This window comes from Hyperoodon ampullatus (genome assembly GCF_949752795.1).
Source record: "Hyperoodon ampullatus genome assembly, chromosome: 13".
NCBI lineage: Eukaryota > Metazoa > Chordata > Mammalia > Artiodactyla > Ziphiidae > Hyperoodon > Hyperoodon ampullatus.
The window spans coordinates 26,391,495-26,413,373 of record NC_136926.1 but is presented as its reverse complement, the minus strand read 5'-3'; the positions used below and the strand labels follow the sequence as shown (position 1 = coordinate 26,413,373).

The 21,879-nt window shown below is 53.0% G+C and overlaps 1 protein-coding gene across 1 annotated transcript in view; it reads left to right on the top strand.

Annotated features, from left to right (window-relative positions):
- Positions 1-6,577: 6,577 nt before the first annotated feature.
- The window catches only part of CABIN1 (calcineurin binding protein 1), a gene marked incomplete at its 5' end in the record, with an annotated part of 94,829 nt that continues 79,527 nt past the window's right edge, over positions 6,578-21,879 (top strand). The window contains 13 exons of the mRNA XM_079718154.1: positions 6,578-6,613; positions 6,879-6,943; positions 8,134-8,215; positions 8,692-8,784; positions 9,834-9,947; positions 10,576-10,710; positions 11,483-11,663; positions 13,838-13,967; positions 15,241-15,390; positions 17,113-17,399; positions 18,404-18,572; positions 20,293-20,429; positions 20,925-21,142. Coding sequence (XP_079574280.1) covers positions 6,578-6,613; positions 6,879-6,943; positions 8,134-8,215; positions 8,692-8,784; positions 9,834-9,947; positions 10,576-10,710; positions 11,483-11,663; positions 13,838-13,967; positions 15,241-15,390; positions 17,113-17,399; positions 18,404-18,572; positions 20,293-20,429; positions 20,925-21,142 — 1,797 coding nt within the window. The remainder of the gene's footprint in view (positions 6,614-6,878; positions 6,944-8,133; positions 8,216-8,691; positions 8,785-9,833; positions 9,948-10,575; positions 10,711-11,482; positions 11,664-13,837; positions 13,968-15,240; positions 15,391-17,112; positions 17,400-18,403; positions 18,573-20,292; positions 20,430-20,924; positions 21,143-21,879) is intronic.

The window sequence follows — 21,879 nt, the reverse complement described above, 5'->3', positions numbered from 1 at the left end:
TAAAATTTTATTTAGGGACACTGAAATTTGAATTTTATGTAAGTTTTATGTAATTTTCACGTGTCACGAAGTTTTTCAACCATTTAAAAATGTAAAAATCATTCTTTGCTCTTGGGCTGTATGGAAACAGTAGGCTAGTGAGCTTGCAGACGCCTGATTTAGTCCAAAGACTCATGCAGTAGAGGAAACTGAGACCTAGAGGGGGTATCTTATGCCATGTCAGTCACACAGCCAGGTAGTGCCCCAACTGAGCTTAAGACCTATTCTTCCTGACTCCCAGGCCAGAGCCTGCTAGGAAACATCACCACTTACCACTGGATCAGGGTACAAGGTGCTCAAAGTGTGCTGTTGTTATGTGTTCTGAAGGACCTGAAAACTATAAAGAGTTTGAAAACTTGTGAGGTTTAACTCCTGAATGTGCTGTTCTGAGAAAATGCAACTGTTCTGCTGGGAGACTGAGAAATGAGTACCAGATACTTCCCTTCTCATCTTTATACAGTAGCTTTTTTTTTTTTTTTAAACTCCTTTTTGTGGTTTCTAGGGTTTGTGGTGAATAATATGGCTATGGTCCTCATTCTCACATTGCTTACAGATGATAAATATATAATCTCAAATGGTTATTTCTTTGTAAAGTTTTTATTTTAAACTACTTTGTGTGTTTTAATTGAAGTATAGTTGATTTACAATGTTGTGTTAGTTTCAGGTGTACCGCAAAGTGATTTGGTTATACGTACATATATAGCTATTTTTTTTCAGATTAATTTCCCTTATAGGTTATTACAAAATATTGAGTACAGTTCCCTGTGCTATACAGTAGGTCCCTGTTGGTCATCTATTTTATATATAGTAGTGTGTATCTGTTAATCCCAAACTCTCAATTTATCCCCCCCGCTTTGGTAACCATAAGTTTGTTTTCTATGTCTGTGGGTCTATTTCTTTGTGGTATATAAGTTCATTTGTATCTTTTTTTTTTTAGGTTACACATATAAGCAATATCATATGATATTTGTCTTTCTCTGTCTTACTTCACTTGGTGTAATAACTTCTAGGTCCATCCTTGTTGCTGCAAATGGCATTATTTCATTCTTTTTTGTTTTGTTTTTTGTTTTTTTTTTTTCAGTACGCGGGCCTCTAACTGTTGTGGCCTCTCCCGCCGCGGAGCACAGGCTCCGGACGTGAAGGCTCAGTGGCCATGGCTCACGGGCCCAGCCGCTCTGCGGCATGTGGGATCCTCCCGGACTGGGGCACGAACCCGTGTCCCCTGCATCGGGGGGCAGACTCTCAACCACTGCGCCACCAGGGAAGCCCCTGATATTTATTTAATTTATTTAGTTTCCTTATTTTTTTGTCTGCGTCTGGTCTTAGTTGCGGTACACGGGATCTTTTGTTACAGTGTGCGGACTCTTGGTTGCGGCGCGTGGGCTTCTCTCTAGTTGTGGTACGCGGGCTCCAGAGTGCGTGGGCTCTGTAGTTTGTGGCACGCGGGCTCCCTTGTTGAGGCGCGCGAGCTCAGTAGTTGTCAGCCGCGGGCTTAGTTGCCCCGCGGCAAATGGGTTCTTGGTTCCTCCACCAGGGATTGAACCCGCGTCCCCTGCATTGGAAGGCAGATTCTTTACCACTGGACCACCAGGGAAGTCCCTCATTCTTTCTTTTATGGCTGAGTAATATTCCATTGTATAAATATACCACATTTTATTTATCCATTCATCTGTCGATGGACATTTAGTTTGCTTCCGTGTCTTGGCTATTGTAAATAGTGCTTCAGTGAACACTGGGGTACATGTATCTTTTCAAATTATGGTTTTCTCCAGATATATGCCCGGGAGTGGGATTGCAGGCTCGTTTGGTAGCTCTATTTTTAGTTTTTTAAGGAACCTCCATACTGTTCTCCATAGTGGCTGCACCAGTTTACATTCCCACCAACAGTGTAGGAGGGTTCCCTTTCCTCTACACCCTCTTCAGCATTTGTTATTTGTAGACTTTTTTTTTTAACACTTTATTTATTTTTATACATTTATTTTTGGCTGCGTTGGGACTTTGTTGCTGCACGCGGGCTTTCTTTTTAGTTGCGGCGATTGGGGGGGCTACTCTTTGTTGTGGTGGGTAGGCCTCTCGTTAAGGTGGCTTCTGTTGTCATGGAGCACGGGCTCTAGGTGTGTGGGCTTCAGTAGTTGTGGCACATGGGCTCAGTAGCTGTGGCTCACAGGCTCTAGAGCGCAGGCTCAGTAGTTGTGGTGCACGGGCTTAGTTGCTCCGCGGTGTGTGGGATCTTCCCGGACCACGGCTTGAACCCATGTCCCCTGCATTGGCAGGCGGATTCTTACCACTGTGCCACTAGGGAAGCCCTATAGACTTTTTAATGATGGCCATTCTGAGTGTGTGAGGTGATGCCTCATTGTAGTTTTGATATGCATTTCTCTAATAATTAGCAATGTTGAGCATCTTTTCATGTGTCTTTTGGCCATCTGTATGTCTTCTTTGGAGGAATGTCTATTTAGATCTTCAGCCCATTTTTTTATTGGGTTGTTTGTTTTTTTTGATATTGAGCTGTAGGAGCTGTTTTGTGTATTTTGGAGATTAATTCCTTGTCAGATGCACCATTTGCAAATATTTTCTTCCATTCTGTAGGTTGTCTTTTAAACTACTTTTAGATTTAGAGAAAAGTTGCAACAATAATACAGTGAGTTTCCATGTGTCTCTCATGCTGCTTCCCTAATGTTAACATCTTATGTAATCCTAGCATAATTATTAAGAACAGAAAACTAGTATTGATACAATATTATTAAGTCAACTATAGACTTGGTTGGAATTTTACCAGTTTTTGCAGTGGTCTATTTTCATCCCAGGATTGTATCCAAGATCCCGTATTGCATTTAGTCATTTCTCCATAGTCTCCACCTTAGTCCTTAACAGTTTTTTAGTCTTTTCTTAACTTCTTGACCTTGCTGCTTTTTAAAAGTACTGATCAGTTATTTTGTCTGATATCCCTCAGCTTAGGCTTGTCTGATGTTTTCTCATGCTTGGAGTGAAGTTATGCATTTTAGGCCAGAATAACACAAACATGGTGTCCTCAGTGCATCGTATCAAGGAGTTCAGGAGGTAGACATGTTTCATTACTGGTGATGTTTACTTTGATTGCTTGGTTTAGTTGGTGTCTGCCAGGTTTCAATACTGTAAAGTTACAGTTTTTTTCCCTTGTAGTTAGTAAGTATCTTTGGGGGAGATACTTTGAGAGGATGCAAATTCTGGTTCTGGAAAATCTATACCCACTGACCTTAGCATCCATCTGTGGATCTTTGTGGCATTTGCCTAAAGGTAATTATGTTTCTTTCCTTCTGCATTTATTCATTGAAATTCAGTTGAAGGAAGAGCTATTCCTTTTCTCATTTATTTATTTATTTGATTATTTATTTGTATCAGTATGGAACCAAGGATATTCATTTTATTCTGTGACTTAAAATCTAATCTTACCGTTATTTTGTTGCTTACTGTTTGGCTTTGGCTATTTAGGGTCTCCTTCAGGTTAGCCGCTGTGTCCTATCAACAAACCCTCATCATTTTTTTGAGTACTTACCTTCTGGCGCCACAAGATGTTCCAGGCTCATCTTGTATTTTCTCTGCCCCAACCCTGGAATCGAAGCTCCTTTTTGTCTTTAGCCTTGAGGTATCCAGTCAAGATACTGTTTTATACAGGTTTTTTCTTTTCTTCCTTATCCTCTTCAGTGTGGTTATGCTATTTGTGATACAACAGGTTCATTACTAGTATTGATATTCCATTTTGGGTCCCCCCTAGATCCTAGTTGATTTTGATTGTTTATTTTTGGAGTGTGACACGTGACCGTGGCTCTCAGAGTCAGAGCTGTGCACAAGGTATACGCAGAGAAGGGTCCTTGCCTCCACATCCCCTCCACCTCATTCCCATTCTCCCCTGCACCCCTTCCCACTCACCTCCTGTAACTAACTGATGTCTCTGGTACCTGGATTATCCTTTCATGTTTCTTTTGCACAAAGAATAGATGGTTGTGTGTTTTCTTATATCCTCCTCTTTCTTATACGAAGGGTGGCATGCTATAAATATTTGTATTTGCTGTTTTTTACTTAACAGTATGTCTTGAAAATCACCCTGTATCTGTTCATAGATATCCTATTCATTTTTAAAAATTTTATTTATTAAATTTATTTATTTTTGGCTGCTTCGGGTCTTCATTGCTGCACGCAGCTGTCTGTAGTTGCGGCGAGCGGGGTCTATTCTTCTTTGCGGTGTGTGGGCTTCTCATTGTGGTGGCTTCTCTCGTTGCAGGCTTCAGTTGTGACATGAGGGCTCAGTAGTTGTGGCACACGGGCTTAGTTGCTCTGCAGCATGTGGGATCTTCCCAGACCAGGGCTCAAACCCGTGTTCTTAACCAGTGTGCTACCAGGGAAGTCCTTCCTATTCATTTTTTAAAAAACAGTTTTATTGATATATAATTTATATACCATACAATGCACCCATTTAAAGTTTACAATTCATTGGTTTTTAGTATATTCACAGAGTTCTGCAGGTATCACCACAATCAATTTTAGAACATTTTTATCCCCCCAAAAGGAACCCTGTGTCTATTAACACTCACTTCCCATCACCTCCTCCCCCAGCCCTAGGCATTCACTAATGTACTTTCTGCCTGTGTAGATTTGCCTTTTCTGGACATTTCATAGTAATGGGATCATACGGTGTGTGGTCTGTTTCTGCTTCCTTCACTGAGCATCATGTTTTCATGGTTCATCTGTGTTGTCAGTACTCCATTCCTTTTTACGGCTGAATAATATTCCATTGTACAGATAGACCACATTTTATTTATCCATTCATCAGTTGATGGACATTTGGGTTGTTTCTACTTTTTGATTATTATGAATAATACTGCTATTAACATTTTCTCACTAATTTTGCAGCTGCGTATTGCTTCACTGTGTGGTTGTATCATAGTTTATTTATTCATCCACTCTATTGTCTGTGGCCATTTAGGTTGTTTCCAATATCTTGCAGTTGCAAACTGCTGCGGGTGAATAACCCTGTGGTATGTATTTTTATGTTGTTCAAAGTACATCTTCAGGGTAGATTCCCAGAACTGCTGGGTTGAAAGGTAAGTGTAACAAGGTAACAAAGGTCATTTTGTTAGCTATTGTCAAATTCCTCTCCCGAGAGGTCGTACTAATTTGCATTCCCACCAGCGATGCCTGAGAGTAGTGCCTGTTTGCCCACAACCTCACCACTAGGGTGTGCTTTCCTGCCTCACTTTTGGCCAATGTGGTAGAGGAGAAATGGAGTTTCAATGTTGTTTTAATTTGCATCTCTCTAATTATTAGTGAGTTCCAACATTTTTTCATATGTTTGAGAGCCAGTTGTATGTCTTTTTGTGTGTGTGTGAATTGTTTGCTCATATCTTTTCCCCACTTTTCTATCAGGCTTTTGTTTTTCTATCCTTTGGGATTTTTTTTTTTAACTTTGGTAAAGTATACTTAACATGAAGTGTACCACTTTAACTATATTTAAGTGTGCAGTTCCATAGCATTAAATGCATCCACAGGGTTGTGCAATCATCACCAGCATCCACCTCATCTTCCCAAACGGAAACTCTGCCCACTAAACAATACCTCCCCATCCTTCCCTTCCGCCAGCCTTGGCAACCACCATTCTACTTCCTGTCTTTATGAATTTGCCTATTTTAGGTACCCCATATAAATGGAATCGTAGTTTTGTTACTGGCTTATTTCCCTTAACATAATGTCTTCAGGGTTAATCCATGTAGCATGTGTCAGAGGGTCCTTCCTTTTTAAGGCTGAATCTTATTCACAAGGGTTCTAATTTCTCCACATCCTTGTCAGCACTTGTTAGTGCGTGTGTGTGTGTTTTACTGCAGTCTAGCAGGTAACTCAACATCCTGGTCTATTTAATACTGTCCAGCAGAAGAAAATAACTAATTTCAATTTTAAACAAACGAAACAAAAGGAAGCAAAATCTCTCCACAGCTCTTTCAACAAAGAACGGGAGCAGTTTGCTAGAGCTGCCAGGCATCAGTGTATGGCGAGGGAGGAGGTGGGGGTGCTGAGGGCATGAGGCACGGGTCCCATGCTGGTCTTCAGGCAATATACGCTGCCTGGGTAGGGAGCAGGGGTGGAGGGAGGGCCTTCCTTCCTTAGTCAAGAATCTGACAGCTGAATCGGTTGCTGTGAAGCCTGATCTGTCCACAATCAAAGGCACGTGTGGAAATCCACTCCCAGAGAAGAGTGAGCCCTTGGGGAAGCTGGTTTGGCCTCTGAAATGTCGACCGAAAAACACCACCCAGAGTTGACGGGGACTTCATTCTCTCCCTTCGCTCTTCACAGGGACACTGCCCCTTGGGATGTGTGTGTGTTTTCCCTAGGTACAGGGTTTTAGTGCTATAGTTTCTACTTTTATCGTCTTTTTTTTTCCAGATTGTATGGTGGTCACAGTGCCCATTGTAGCATAGTTTATGGTCAAGCAGCAGTTTCCAGAGTTAATCAGCAGAATTCTTTTTTCTAAATGTGGAACCCAGGAGATAAAATAGCTGTCAGCCTCATGGGGTTTGAGTCTTCCTCGTCTGAGAAGAAGACTGTACTTCCTTTCTTCCTTGTAGGAACTCTTGGAGAACTCAGAGCCCATTGTGAAGGTCGTAGCTGTGAGCTCTGTTGGCAGTAGCAGTGGTCATTTTATTTTATACATGTGGAGCACGTGTTCAGTCTCTGCCAAGGCTCATTTCCACTGCCTGCTGGGCCCTTTGGGGCCTTCTGCCAGCCTCTCAGGTGGGACTTTTCCTGGCTCCCTCCTCTGCCCTGACTGGCTTGTTTGGTGGTGCTGCCTCTTCCTCCCCGCCCCGCAGGCCAGAACCTCCGCTGTTACCCGGCACCCCTGCTGCTCCCTCCAGCCTCCCAGGGGCCCCGTTCTGTGAGTTTGCCTCCTGGAACGTGTCCCCCCTCTGTCCCCAGTGCCACTGCCCCAGCCAAGCTCCTGGCATCTCTTTGTTTAATAGCAGCACATAGTTCACAGACCGTACAGCTTGCCTATGTAGGGTATACAATTCAGTGAGTGTAAGTGTATCCATAGAGTTGTGCAACCATCACCACCATCAATTTCAGAACGTTTTCATCACCCCAGAAAGAAGCCCTGTACGTGGTAGTAGTCACTCCCCATGTGTCCCTCTCCCCTAGACTACTTTCTGGTTCTGTAGATTTGCCTGTTCTGGACATTTTGTATAAATGGAATCAGACAATATGTGGCCTTCGTGACTGGCTTCCTTCATTTAGCGTGCTTTCAAGGTTCATCCATATTGTAGCAAGTACCAGTGCTTTAATTTGTTTTATCACTGAATAATAATCCATTGTATGGACATACCACATTTTCTTTATCCATTTGTGAGTTGACGGACATTTGGGTTGTTTCCACCTTTAATCTGTCATGAGTAATGCTGCTGTGAACATTCATGAACAAGTTTTGGTATGGACATGTTTTCATTTCTCTTGGGGGTGGAATTTCTGTGTTTGACATTCTGAGCAATTGCCAGACGGTTTCACCATTTTTCGTTCCCATCTGCAGTGGATGAGGTTCTGATTTCTCCACGTCCTCACCAATCCTGTCATTTTTTTAGCAGATTTCACACTGGTCTGCCTACCTCTAATTTTTTTCCTTTTATATTTCCCTCCCACCCTCCAGGCCCCCTGCCTCTGCCTCCCCACCCTCCACCCCACTGCTGTCCCTTCCTGGGGCTTAACACAGGGCTTCCTCCTTCACCTTCCTCCATCCCTTCGAATGACTTGTTCTCCACCTGTTGCCTGTGTTTCTCTTTATTTCATTCAACTTTTGAAAAAATAATTGTTTATCGATCTGTTACCTCTGCTGAGCAGTGAGCCCTGGGGGCAGATGTCGGTCTCACTCCCCTCTGTCCCTGGTCCCTGGTCTGGCAAAGGTGGGCACTCTGTCCCAAGGACCAGGGGCTCCCTGGGTGACAGACTGAAGAGCCATCCCAAGGCCCACTAGCCTGTGTGCCCAGAGCCGGGAGGCCCGTGGGTTTGGACACGGGTTCCTGATGGCCTGGTGCTTCCCGGGCCCTCCCTCAGCCTGTTCTGCTTCCTCCATAGGAGCCGCGTGGGCTGGCACTGCCCTGCCGGTGCTGGGCAGTGCTGGGCGGTGCTGGGCGGTGTGCCGAAGCCTCTGACTATGGTATGTGCGGATGCTCACCTGCTCTGTGGTGCTCCGGGGCGAGGGGCGTGTTCTTGGGTGGGCCCTGAAGGCTGTCCGAATGGGGCAGCCTTCCTCCCCAGAGGGCTCTTGGCACCCTCGAGGGTGTGGGTGCCCGCTCTCCTGTTGGGTGGTTTGCAGGGCCACACCACCATGGCTAGAGAGGCACACAGTTATCCCGTGTCATTGGAATCTGTTTTTCCGATGCCTGGGTCTTCTGCTGTGTCGGGCCATTGCTGGGGTGTCTCCAGCCTGTTCCTTTCGTAGTGGACATGCTCCCTGAACAGGTTGGTGTGGTTCCCTCAGAATGTCCCAGTCCTCCTTTTCCTCTGCATCTGGGGAGGCCGTAGCTGTTTGAGGCCGAGTGTGTTACAGAGTGTTGTGAACGTTGTGGGTTATTGAAGAGATGAGACACGTCTCATCTAAAAGCAACTCTTCCGTCAAACCTCTGCTTCTAGATTCGAATCGCAGCCTTAAATGCCAGCTCCACGGTTGAGGATGAGCATGAAGGAAGCTTTAAAAGTCACAAGACCCAGACAAAGGAGGCGCAGGTGTGTGGTCCATGGACTTCTCTGCAGCTGGACCTTGATTCTCATTTCTGTGGTGGCACCATGTTTCAGATGCATCCCCATGTCTCCTGAATGGGAGTTTACAGGAAAACCCTGTTTACAGAGATGGCTGGCTCTCCATCTCCTGTTTGACCTGCTTCACTTAGAGAGGGTCACACTGAGGATGGTCACACTGTTTATTCTGAGTGTGCGTGGGCCCTTCTGCAGCTGGGGCTGGCTCTTCACTCAGCCGGTCGTCTTTGTGGGCCTCAGGAGCTGGCACACCCGGGGGACGGCAGCACGTCACTTTCCAGGGGGAGGCCCTGGAGGGTGCTGCCTAGCCCAGGTCTCACTGGTGGTCTGTGGGGAGCACGGATTCTTTGTCTTTCCTCTCTGCCACGAGGCCCGGCACCACTTCCATCCCAGCCTGCCTGCCTTCCTCTCGGCCGTCTCTCCCCCAACGTCCTACTCGAATATAACAAGGGTTTGCTGGGTCTTTGTTTTCCCTGGAATAAGCATACACCTCCCCCTTCTCGGGAGAAGCCAGGACAGTGTGGAGCCCTCACAGATGCTGCTAGTCAGTGGTCCCCGGCCCTCAGGGGTGTCAGTGGGGCTCAGCCTGCCCAGTGCCCCCTCTGCCCCTCCCGGCAGCGAGCAGGCTGAGGCAGAGCGGCACATAGAAAGCAGTGGAAGCCTTCCCTGCTCTCTCTTGGAGTCCCTGGGTTATTACGGCTGGTGGGGCCGCTCTCCCAGAAAGCGTCAGCGAGGCTCACAGAACCTTGGCATTACTCTGCTCTGTGCCCTCAGCCTGCCTTCTGCTGTTGCTTAGACTCAGGTGAGCCCGTGCTGCTCGTGTCTCCTTGGGGGCGCTGCTGAGGGGCTCTTCTCCCAGTGATGAGCTCCTGCGAGCTTGGAGCATTAGGACTGTTTCCACCACCGAGCGTGCAGCTGACGAGTAACATGGCCTTGACGGCAGCCCCCTCTCACACATTGTTGGCTTAAAAAGACAGACCTTTGTGCTGTGTGAAAATGTGTCCTGTCTTGGTTTGCAGGAAGCAGAGGCTTTTGCCTTGTACCACAAGGCCCTGGATCTGCAGAAGCACGACCGGTTTGAGGAGTCCGCCAAGGCCTACCACGAGCTCCTGGAGGCGCGCCTGCTGCGAGAGGTGAGGCCCCAGAGGCCCTCTGCCCCCAGCTTCCCCGCCTGTGGAGCGTCCACCTCGCTGGCTTGCTCTGAGGGTTGGGTGAGTCCAGAGAAGCATGCAGAACTGTTCTAGGTGCAGAGTAAGAGCTCCGTAAATGCCAGCTGCTCTTCCTACTTGGTCTTCACAGCTACTCTGCCAAGTGCGGGTGCATTGTCCCCAGTTCACAGTGTGGAGATGGAGGCTTAGCGAGGTGTTGTTGGCTCAGAGCCATGCAGCTAGTGAAGCATCAGAGCTGGGAGTGGCATGCGGGAGCCGCTGGCTGGCTTACTGATGCTGTAAATGTCACCATCTAGGCTTGGGCCCTCCGGCGTGGCGGTAGTGCCGGGAGGGTTCCCTCTGTGTCTTTTGGTGCCCAGACGGCCCGCAAACCGCCTCTTGGTGGTCTGGCCTTTCTCCTCTGTGTGCTCGGAACTGGGGGGTCCTTAAAGGACATCTGGGGCCACACTTTCATTTTCCAGTGGAGGGTGGCACTGGACTGGCCCAAGGGCCTGTGGCAGAAGCCAGCCCTGAAGCCAGGTGTCCTGCTGACTGCCGGCTGAGGCTTCAGGGCCTGGGTGTCACTTTGCTCCTCTGTTTGCTTTGTTCTCAGGCAGTTTCGTCTGGTGATGAGAAGGAGGGGTTGAAACACCCTGGGCTGATGCTGAAGTACTCCACGTTTAAGAACCTGGCCCAGCTGGCCGCCCAGAGGGAGGACCTGGAGACAGCCATGGAGTTCTACCTGGAGGTGCTCCCCTCAGCCGGGTCTTTGGGAGTTCTTGGGGGAGGGGTGGGGTTGTGGTCTGGTTGGTTGAAGAGTGTGTGGTGCTGTGTCAGCTGTAGTGCCCGAGGCCACAGGCAGTGGGGTGACAGTAGCAAGTTCAGAGAGGGCTGCATGTGTGTGCTTCCTCTGCCACGCAGGGCACACATGACCATGGGTGATTGCTTCATTTCTCTGGGCCTCCAGGTCTACACCATAGAGTTGGAGTGATATAAAGAGGGTGCTGAACACAGAGCCTGACCCCTGGCACCCAGTACCTACTCAGAATCATACTGCCATTATTTCTATCAGGCTGGCTTACCTGTGTGGGCCCCTCTGAGGCGCCAGCACCATGCACGTGCTCACCCTCATGCCATCTGGCAAGGAGGGCGTCTTTATCCTCATTTTAGGGATGAGGATACTGAGGCTGGCAGTCATGCTGCTGGGCAGTGTGGGAGTATGGATGTGAACCCACGTCTGTCTCCCACCCATGCTGTTTCTAGAATCCCAGAAGGCTTCTGTATTTTCTTTTAATTCTACTTCTTGCACTTCTTTTACATAGCAAATATGTAAGGAGTACAGGTGTTCAGAGTGACAAAATGTATTAAGAACATGTTCTGAGTTAGATAAATTGGTCCACGTGACTTCCCTGTCATTCCTTGGGCAGTCTGGGTGGCTGGGCTGGTGCTGTGCCCTCCTACCACCACGGATGCCCGCTCTGGGGAGCTGACTGAGTGTGCCTCTGCTGTGCTGCTACCAGGCGGTCATGCTGGACTCCACGGACGTCAACCTCTGGTATAAAATCGGACACGTGGCCCTGAGGCTCATCCGGGTCCCCCTGGCTCGCCACGCTTTTGAGGAAGGGCTGCGGTGCAATCCTGACCACTGGCCCTGCTTGGACAACCTCATCACTGTCCTATACACCCTCAGCGATTACACCAGTGAGTGGGGTGTCGCTGCTTTCTGCCACGTGCTCGTGCATTGGGACCGAGGAGGGCGGGAGGCCTGGATGAGCTCGGAGCCAGAGTTAACACCGAAGTGCTTTCTGCCCCACCTTCAGGGGAAATGGAGATGCCTTTGCTTCCCTGCTTTACTCTGCTTGTCTTTCTTTCTCGGTTGAGACTTACCCCATGCATTGTAGTAGGAAGCATGTCTTCTGAGCGGTTTTCCCTTCAGTCTCTCATTTTGTCTCTGTGGTGTCCCGTCCTGTGCCTGTTCTTATAAGTTGCTGACAGACAGCCTAGCGGCTGCAGTCTGACTCCCAGTGCCGGGATCTCACTCCCTCCTTTTAGCAGCTGGTCCTTCCACAGAGCAGCAGGGCTGCTGGAAAGATCTGTGCCAGACGGAGCCCTGTCTGCCTTCCAGTTGCTTCACTCTCTGATCCCGCCTGGCCCTCTGCTCGGCCCCTCACAGGCTGTCCTGAGGCGGGCGCTGTTGGGGTTCTGGGCCTCTTGGGCCAGCTCCTCCAGGCAGCTCTGTGGGAGGGCCCCGGGCAGGGCTGGACGCAGGGCAGCTGGCCTCGGGCACAGGCGGTCCTGGCACGGCCTGCTCATTCTTTTCAGGACAGACCTGCTGCCAGCACTTGCCCTCACATTGAAGGTTACAGCTAGAAGGCTGACTCTTGGAGGCTTTTCCTTCTCTTTCAAAGAGCGCATCGAGCAGGTGGAGCAGGATGGGGTAGCAGAGGCTGGGAAGCTGGGCCCTGCTCGCCACCCACGGGACTCCACACGTAGCTCTGTATAGTCAGGTGAACCGCGCGCAGCACAGGGCTGGCGGCGGGGTCAGCGTGCCCCAGGGGCAGGCTGCTGTGGCCCCTTCCCAGTTGTCCCTGCCTGAGGTGACCCTGACTTCTCCCTGTGTCCCCAGAGCCAGCTCAGCCCTCTGTCGCCTCCTCCAGGTGGGCCCGGGTGGGGGCGGGGGCGGGTGCCTTCTCCCTGCCCCTTTGCTGTGGGGCCTCTGCCGTCTGCCCTCCTCTGCACCCTCTGACTATCGCGTGCTTGCACGTGGGGTCATTTCTGGACTTGGGCCCTTGTGTCCCTCCACGCAAACGTTCTCGGGCGTGTCCTTCCGTGGATGTCCGCGCCCGTGCTGTGGATCACCTGTTTTGACTCCAGTGCTTTCATCTTCAGTGACTGTGGGTCTCTCCCCGGGCTCTTTCTGGAGCTTGGGCGCCCCCTGGAGGCCCCAGCCTCAGCGTCCCGCCTTCTCTCTGGCACCAGGCTCAGTTCTCTCTCCTGGAGAAGCTGCAATTGATAAGCTGAAGTATGGGTGGGAAGATGGGTTTGGGGGACAGAGCGGGGCATGTGTCTGTGAGAGCCGCAGAACCGCATCGAAGCCCCAGGGTATGAGCAGCCGGTACATGGATGCTCGAGAGGAGTAGGCAGGCCTCCCTCTGCTGCGGGCGCGGTCAGCTCTGGTGCTGCTGACCAGCCCATCCAGAGGCTTGGTGCCCCCCTGGTTTTCTCTCTGTTCCCACCACCTTTCCAGAGGAAACCATGTCCTCCTCCTCCTTCTGGTTAGGCGGGAACCTCTGGGCCCCCTGTCCCTAGTTCAGTGGGCGGCTGGCGGGGCAGCCCAGACCCTCTCCTGCTTGTGGCGTGGGCACCGCTCTCCTGTGGCCCTTCTCCCTGACTTCCACGTGGCATCTCTGCTTCTGCTCCAGCTTTCCTTCCTCCTCCCCCGCTCCATCATTCTCTGGTTATTCCTGATGGGAGCGCCTTGCATCCATACTCAGACTCTGGAGCTGGGCGGGGCACGGGGCTGTCCGGTGCCCAGGCAGAGAGGAGCTGGCGGCCGTACTCCAGTTTGCCGACAGCTGGTTCCCAAAGGGTTTCCTCAAGGTGGGCTTGCTGGGCTGAGGGTCTGTGTTTGATGCCCATGTTTCCCAAAAAAGGTTGTTCAGCCGTCCTCCCTGGCAGTGTGGGCCTTTGCCCCTTGACCTTGGTATTATTATTTTCAAAAATCGTTCCCGATTGGATGGATTAAAGTGGTGTCTTGTCATCATTTACCTGGTGTTTCTTGGACTCCAGAGCAGGGACTACTTCCCTGGCGTCACTGGCAAGGCCAGAGAGTCAGAGTGCAGCTTGGAGGTCACGCCTGTTTCTTTCCTGGCCAGCTTGTCTGTACTTCATTTGCAAAGCTTTGGAGAAGGACTGCCGCTACAGCAAGGGGCTGGTTCTCAAGGAGAAGATCTTCGAGGAGCAACCGTGTCTCCGCCAGGACTCCCTCCGGATGTTCCTGAAATGGTGAGTCTGCAGCCCGCCACCTCCTCCCCAGCGGCTGGGGGCTGTTGAGGCCCCTTGCTTGGCAAATGGCTCTGATCTGCTTGGTTTATTGTTTCCCTACACGCCTCATATGGGCGGTGCCTCCGCCTGTCCGCTGCCCTCCTTCCCTGCTGCCCTCCTTCCCCGCTGCCCTGTGGCTCTCCTCTGGGTGCTCACGGCAGCCTTGTTCACCTCGCTCCTTGCTGCCCACCCTACCCCTTTCCGAGGCTGTGCTTCCTGTGTTGCCCGGCCCGCCTCTAATCGGGCCACCATGCCTGCCTCCGGGATGAGGCTCATGCTCGGCAGCATTGCCCAGGAGGCCCTTTGCAGTCTGACCCCCCAGTTCTCCTCCTGCTTCTCCCTCCCCCAAGAGGAGAGCTGTCCCAGGGCCCTGCTGTGTCCTGTCCGGTCCCGCACCCTGGCTCCCACAGCGCCCTCACCTGGAATCCCCACCTCTCCCTATTGTGTCTTCATGCCCCTTCGTATTCCAAGCCCCACATCCCCTCTTGGCAGCTTTCTAAGTTTGAGCTGCCTCCCCGCCCATCCTCCAGTGGAACCAACTCTTGTGCCCTCTGGTATCTCCTTGGCCCTGGGAGCTCACCGGTTGGGAGTTAGTGGTTATTTTGGTGTTTGTCCCTCGTAAGACTGTGCCTCTTATTCACATCTGTCCTGAGGGAGCTGACCTTCTTTGGAGAGGTGGTTGATGAGCATGTAGGACAGAGGATGAGTCCATAAGCGTGTGGCTCCACGGGGAAGCCCTGTGGGGAGGAGGGCATGGGGCAGTGGGGGCAGGTCTCGCCGGGCCACCACAGGCAGAGGTGTGCCTGTGGGAGGCATCCGGGGCCTCAAACTCCCACCCTTTCTGTTGATTTCCATAGGCTTTGGTGAGCTTGGCTGGTCTGATGACCTTTTTTGGGATGGGTAGGATGGGAGAGTTAAATCCTTAAAAGGTTTTCAGCAAATAATTGAGAGCAGCATTTAATTTTTCTGTGGCTTTTCTGCCATTACTATGATCCTGTTAATACAGATGAAGGTGATGAATTGTAAGCGGATCAAAGGGCCTTAATCATTTCTAGTGTAACATGGGTATTAAGAATGCTAATTACTGCCCTTTTCAGCCCAGACTCAAGTGGTTATTTTATTTTTAGGAAGAATTAATACAGATTAAAGGATATTAACTGCATCCTTCTGTGTAAGATTTCCATCTTGGCTGTAGTGCGACACAGTCACTCCTGTCTGTCTCACGCACTCTCAGTGACATGTCCATCCACGAGGTGTCGGTGAACGCGGCTGAGTCGCAGGCCATCGTGGACGAGGCCCTGGGGCTTCGGAGGAGGCGGCAGGCGCTGACCATGCACGAGAAGGAGCCAGACCTGAAGCTGGTGCAGCCCATCCCCTTCTTCACGTAGGTCGTCTGGGTCTGGGCTGCCGGGTGGCCACTGGGCCCTGCTTGGGAGGGGGCTGAGCCCTCCCGGGCTGCTGCCGTGGCAGGAGCTGGGCGCACATGGGCGGGTGACTGCAGGAAGCAGGCTGGGCCTTCCCCGGTCGAAGTCCCTCTCTGTTGCTGTCCTTGACCCACCACCTGCCATGTTCCTGTACGCCCCTCTCATCTGCCCACCCTAAGGGGAGAAGGAAACCAGCATTAGCCAAGCCCTGGACGGGGGATGACTCAGAGAGGCTAATGGTGAGGGGGGAGCTGATCCCAGGTCCTGGCTTCCCGATCTCTAGTCCATGCTCCCCTGCTAGGGCTGCTCGGCACCCTGGAAGGTGGGCCTCAGCGTAGCCCTGGGAAGGGTGGTCCCTGGAGTTGGGGTCATTTAGCCCTTCGGTGAGGTCTGTTCCTAACATCCTGACATTGACCCTCGTGCCTATAAGTTGAGAGTGTCTCATATGTGGAGGCAAGTCGTGGTGGCCCGCAGCTCCCCACCGGATGGGACAGACCTGGGTCCAGCCCTGGTGCCCTCGCCGGGTCATTATGTGCCACTTCCTGGAAAAGAGGGAGCAGCATCCCTCTCTTGTAGGGTCATCATGATAATTGAATCGAGTGCTCGGGGGTCGTGCAGAGCCAGCACGCAGGAGGGGCTGGTTCTGACCCACGTTACTGCTCCTACTTGTTCGTTCCTGCACGTTTGGGTTTCCCAGGAAACTGGAGGCAGTCCCAGGGGTACTCAGTCACCAGAAGGAGGGGCACATGTGCAAAGCTGACGGGCCCCTCGAGGAGAGAAGCACAGCACCGAGAGCTCATAAGGGGGTCTGCACTGCTCCAGGGGTTGGGGAAGGCTTAGGGCCAGAGCTGGAGTCTGGTGGAGGCGTGGGCATGGATCAGGCAGAGGAGCTGGGAGGTGTGAGTGGGGTGTTGTTTCCAGGCAGAGGGAAGCCTGTGCAAAGGCCCTGTGGTATGTGGGGGGTGGTTTTGTTTGCAGAACTGAAAGCAAGCTAGCGAGGGGAGAGTGCAGGGGGCGGGCGGGGGAGGGGGCGGGGTTGCGGCGGTGCGATGAGGCTGGGCGCCACTGAGGGGACAGGCGGAGGCTTTGGTTTTTAGTCTGAGGGCCTGGGAAGCTGTTCAGGGTTGGAAGGGTGAGTACGTCATGCTACACTGTGTCATACCATAACACAGCATGACATACAACACAACACATGACTACATGTAAAACACAAAACAACAGACAGCATACAACATAACACATGCTACACCTCACCACAACAGGGCACACAACACAACTTACACACAACAAAACACACGACAGTCTCGGTTTGCATCCAGCAAGCCCCGGCCCAGGAGCTGTTCAGCCCCTTTGGACCATATCCCTGTCAGTATTCCTCCCCCAGAAAACCAGACGAGTGGCAACAGGACAACGACACCATCGTTTTAAAGATTCGACCTTGTAGAGAAGGGGTTTTTGAGTGAGTCTGTGGTTTCTCCTGGTAGGTCTGAAGGGGCCTGGGGCTGAGATGCCTCAGGGCTTCTCCTGCGGGCAGTGGAGTGGGTGCGGGCTCTGCTCCAGCTCCGCTGCTCCACCTCAGCCATCAGTAAACTGAGACCACCCCGCCCTCATGGAGATGGCGGCCCTGAGCTCCGGGCACCCTGTGTTGTGTGCTGACCCGGGCGGTGACCCTCTCCCTGCAGCTGGAAGTGCCTCGGGGAGAGCCTGCTGGCCACGTACCACCACCTCACCACCTGCGAGCCCCCGCGGCCCAGCCTTGGCAAGAGGATCGACCTGTCTGACTACCAGGACCCCGGCCAGCCCCTGGTGTCCTCTGCCGTGGTGGCACCTGTCAGCGTGATCCAGCCGAGCCCTGTCAACGCCAACCCCGAGGTGACCGTGGCAGAGCCTGTGCTCTCTTACGCCCCCGTGGCCACGGCCAGCTTCCTGCTGCACAGCCCCAGCCTGTTGGAGACGGGCATCCCCGCGGGTGAGCAGGCCTTGGGGTTGGTTTCGGGAGAGACCCCGTCTGCTGAGCATGAATGAGAGTCGGGGTGCCCTGGCCTCTCCAGAGGGACGGGTCCTGCTGCTGCTCCTGGCCCCACAGGGGAACCTCTGGGCCTGCTCGCAGGGCCTCTCTCGTCAGGGGTGGCTTCTGCATTGGGGCCCCTGCAGGGAAGGGGTTGGCCTCAGGGATACAGCTCCTCAGACCACTCGATGCCCAGTTGCTCAGTCCTGGGGTAGAGTTTACTCCTGCTTGTGACCTGTGAGCTGGCGGGTCCCTCTGCTGGTTCTACTCAGTTGCTGGCTTACGCCCTGCACCCAGTGCTGCTGTGCACTGATGTTCTGAGTTCTTTAGCTTTAAGAAGCAGTCAGCATAGTTACCGCCGTATGCGGTAGTATATGTTGGAATGGTTTTATTGGTTTCTATTATCATTGGAGTTGTAAAAGAATTTCAGACTAAAGTTCCTGAGCCTTTCCTTGATTTTTGTGTCACCGATGAAGAATATCTGGCAGTTAAGGAAGTTTCTGAATGAACCTGTATATGATTGTTTTTAACTTAATCATACATGACACCCCTCTCCTCTCTGTATGATTTATGCGACTCTCTTGCCCACATCATGTCACTGGGCCATGGCGATGGACAGAGTCAGTGTCATTGCTACTTGCTCTGTTCCATCCCAGGCCAGCCAGTGGGAGGGGCAGGGGGATGGGGCATTTGACTCTGAGACCCTGGCGTTCTATAGGTGTGGAAAGTAGCCTTGAGATCTGGCTTTTGGGCTCTGTGAGTTGGAGAAAGGGGTGAGACTTAAGCAGTTTGGAATGGACTTTTCCCAGGCTCCTTGTTAGAGCAGACAGGAGATTTCCTGAATGTCAAAGAAGCCACAGGTTAAACCTGCAGGCAGGGTTATTATAAAGGAAGGGACCGAGTGCCTCGCGGTGCATTTCCCTAGCCTGCCTCTTGTGAGATTTCAACGTGCTCTCTTTGTGAAGGTGATATTTCTGGAGGAGATAAATCCAAGAAAGGGGTGAAGCGGAAGAAGATTTCTGAGGAGAGCGGGGAGACGGCGAAGCGGCGGTCTGCCCGCGTCCGAAACACTAAGTGCAAAAAAGAAGAGAAGGTGGACTTCCAGGAGCTGCTGGTGAAGTTCTTGCCGTCCAGGTACAGTGCACTTTTTCTGTTTTAGCGAAGGAAGCACACAAACCTCCTGCCTCCTGTCACGTCTCTGGTTCCGTGGTCGCCCTCCCCTCCAGGCATGTCCTCCGTCGTCTTGTAACATCTGTACAAACGGCCAACGCTCAGGTCTTCCTGGATTGGGGGCTTGGGTTTTCTTGCCTCTCCTGCCTCTGAATGTCCTGAAGGCAGGAACCGTGAGTTTTGTGTCTTTTGGAGCTGGAGGTGACCCGCTTACGCCCCCAGGCCTTCCCTTGTTGCCAGGAGGCCTGGGGCTGCTGCTCCTCAGGTGCAGATGTGGGGACGGCCCGTGGAAGGGACCCCCTGCGCTCAGGGAGGGCGCCTGCTTGGCTTCTCCAGGCTCGGCAGGGTTCCCTCGAACTCTGAGAAGGTGGATGGTGGGCTCAGGAGTCATCCCTTGCTTTCACTGGTTCGCGGTGTTCCTCAGAGGAGCCTCCCGGGAGGAGATGGGCCAGGCTACGTGGAGCTGGGGGGCTGCGCCCCAGTGCTCCTCCCCTAGGTCTTCGCTAGCCCCCGTGCTTTTGGTCCTTGCCCTGTCACCTCCCTCAGACGCTCCGGGACCTTGATGCCTGAGCCTTCCTGGGGTTTATGGTGCCAGTGCCAGACTTCTTAATGCCCTCACTGAGGGCAGAGAGCAGTCAGTCTCTGCTGGTCGGGCATCTCTCTGCCTTCTAACGTTTGGTGGGCATGTCTTGTCAGCTGGGGCTTCCTCTCTTACCCCCTGTGACTCCATTTTATTCCTTCCCGGTTACTGGAGTGGAGTTTGGGAGGTAACTACGTGTGTTACGTGAGCATGTGTCCCAGGAGTCCTCAGCTGGCATTTTGGCTCGTGACAGTAGGTTTCAATGGTGACGCATCCAAGTGGAGGAGGAGGAAGAGGAGCCAGGGGCTTTAGGTGGATTGTAAATCTGTTTTGCCACAAGGTTCCTGATTTTCCTAATTTGCTGCCTTTCCGTTTTTGTGTGGTGAGAGGGAAATGCTCAGAAGTGGAGCTGTTCTCAGTGAGTGGAGGACGCGGGCTCTCTGATCAGTTCCTTCCTAGCCGCCCCTCCAAAAGCAGGTCTCCCTTCCGAGGGCTGCGAAGAGGAGGTGCCAAGGGGCCCAAGGACCATTTCCCCATCTCCCCTCCACTTGTTGCCCTGCCCAGGGCCTTGCTCCCCAGCCGGCTTCGTGTGGAGTAGTGTCTACCTTCTTTTTTATTCTTTATTTCAACTGCTGGTTTCCTGTGTGGTTTTCACGTCAGCTTCCTCGAATCGTCAGGCAGGGGCACATGGTGGCTTGCTGGGCGTGGTCCCTGGGGCAGGGGCGTGCAGTTGTACACCAGGATGTCAGGAGGCGCCTACCTGTCCATCCTCGGCGAGGTGGCGGACTCTGCTAAAGTGGAGTCCCTGGGGGGGTCTGAGGTGTGGTGCCTGCTGGGAGAGGCCTCCCTGGGCTCAGAGAGCTATGAGGAGCTGTGGAGGGGCCACCCACCCACCCACTTTCTCCTCGTCCCCCAGGCCTTCCTTGGGCCGTGGCACCTGGAGGCCTGGCCGACTGTGCTGCCCAAGTGGAGCCTTTCGGCCTCTGTCTCTAGCTCTCCGTGGGGCTGGGGCCAGCCTTGGGTCTGGCTCAGCTCTCCTCTCTCTCAGGGGAAGGTGTTGGGACATGCGCCGTGGCCTTTGCGAGTTCAGTGTGTTCCATGCAGGTTAAGAAAGCTGGACCCCGAGGAGGAAGACGATCCCTTTAGTAACTACGAAGTCCCGTCAGAAGCCAAACTGGAGAACTTCCCAAGCGTCGGGCCCCACAGGCTGTCCTTCGACTCAGCCACGTTCATGGAATCTGGTAGGACCCGGGCACCACGGGCAGTGCTGTGAGGACTCCTTCCTCCCATTCTCCTGGAACCCGCTCAGGCCGCGTGCTGGGGGGACAGATCTGGGTGGTTTTTCAAGGGTGGTCCAGGGGCTGCCTGGCTTTGTCCTGCCTGAGGTCTGTGGTCAGCTGGAGGAAGGGGGTGCGCTGGAGTGTCCTGGCTCACACTCCACCGTGCTCCCCTAGGGGTGCGGGCTTTGCCGGTCGAATGGGTACATCGCAGCTCTTGGGTATGGCCAGGAGCTGTGCTGCTGTACAAGGCCACACCCAGGGGTCAGCCCTCTCGTACCCGCCTGGGCCTTGGAGGTTCAGATAGGTGTGCCCACGGCCGTGAGGCCTGCCCTCAGCGCCCCCCTGGGGCACATGGGCTCTTCCCGCTGACGCCCGCTCTCATCTCCCGAACAAAATGGGGCCCCTGGCACGGAGGGTCCTCTGTTGAAGTCTTGTCACTTCCCCCACTCCGGGCAGAGAAGCAAGACGTGCACGCCTTCCTGCTGGGGAACCTGAGCAACGGGGGCATCCTGGAGCTCATGATGCGCTACCTGAAGAGCATGGGCCGCAGGTTCCTGCTGCGCTGGCCGCCGGGCCTGGCAGAGGTCGTGCTCAGCATCTACCACAGCTGGCGGAGGCACAGCGCCAGCCTGCCCAACCCGCTGCTCAGGGACTGCGGCGACAGGCACATCCAGGTTGGCTGGCCGGGCGGCGGGCAGGCGGGGGCCAGGCGGGGGCCAGGCGTAGGCAGGGGACTTGGGCTGCAACTGCAGGCGGAGGTGTGGGGTTGAGATGGGGGGCGGGTCACGGGGGAGGGAGGTTTACGAGCGGGAGGAGAGCAGCGGAGAGGCTGCAAGGTGGAGGTTTGCTGTGTTCTAGGCACCAGGGACCGTCGCTACCCGTTTTTTCAACAAGTGAGGAGACACAAGTGCAGAGGTGGAGGAAGGCTGCTGCCGAAGGGGTGCTGGGGACTGCCAGCTGTGGGGGCCGAGCCTACGCACTGCCCTCTGCAGCCCAGGCTCTTGCACTCAGTGCCTCCCAGGGCCAAGGGAGCCAGGGTGCTTTGGCCCCTTCTCCCGTGAGAGGAGGCAGGCCGCTTCTGAGGAGGCAGCACTGGGAGCTTTCAGGGCCCCCTGGGTGGTATTTCTTGCTGGGAGCACAGAGGTGGAGGAGCTCCAGGTTCACAGGTCCTCAGGGCCATGTGGGTCAGGGGCCCCTGGCGGTGCAGCCTCCAGTGGGACACCCCAAGGACTGCTTCCTGGCAGCATCTGCCCAGGCCCGCCTGCCCAGACTCTCCTGGGTCATCCCAAGTCTGTTCCAGTGTAGATCCACATGCCTCTCCTTATGTCCCAGCAGGGTGGAGCGGCGGAGGGGCCAAGGCTTTGGTCCCTAGACAGACCAGCTTGGTTATTTCCCAGCTGTGCCCGTTGGC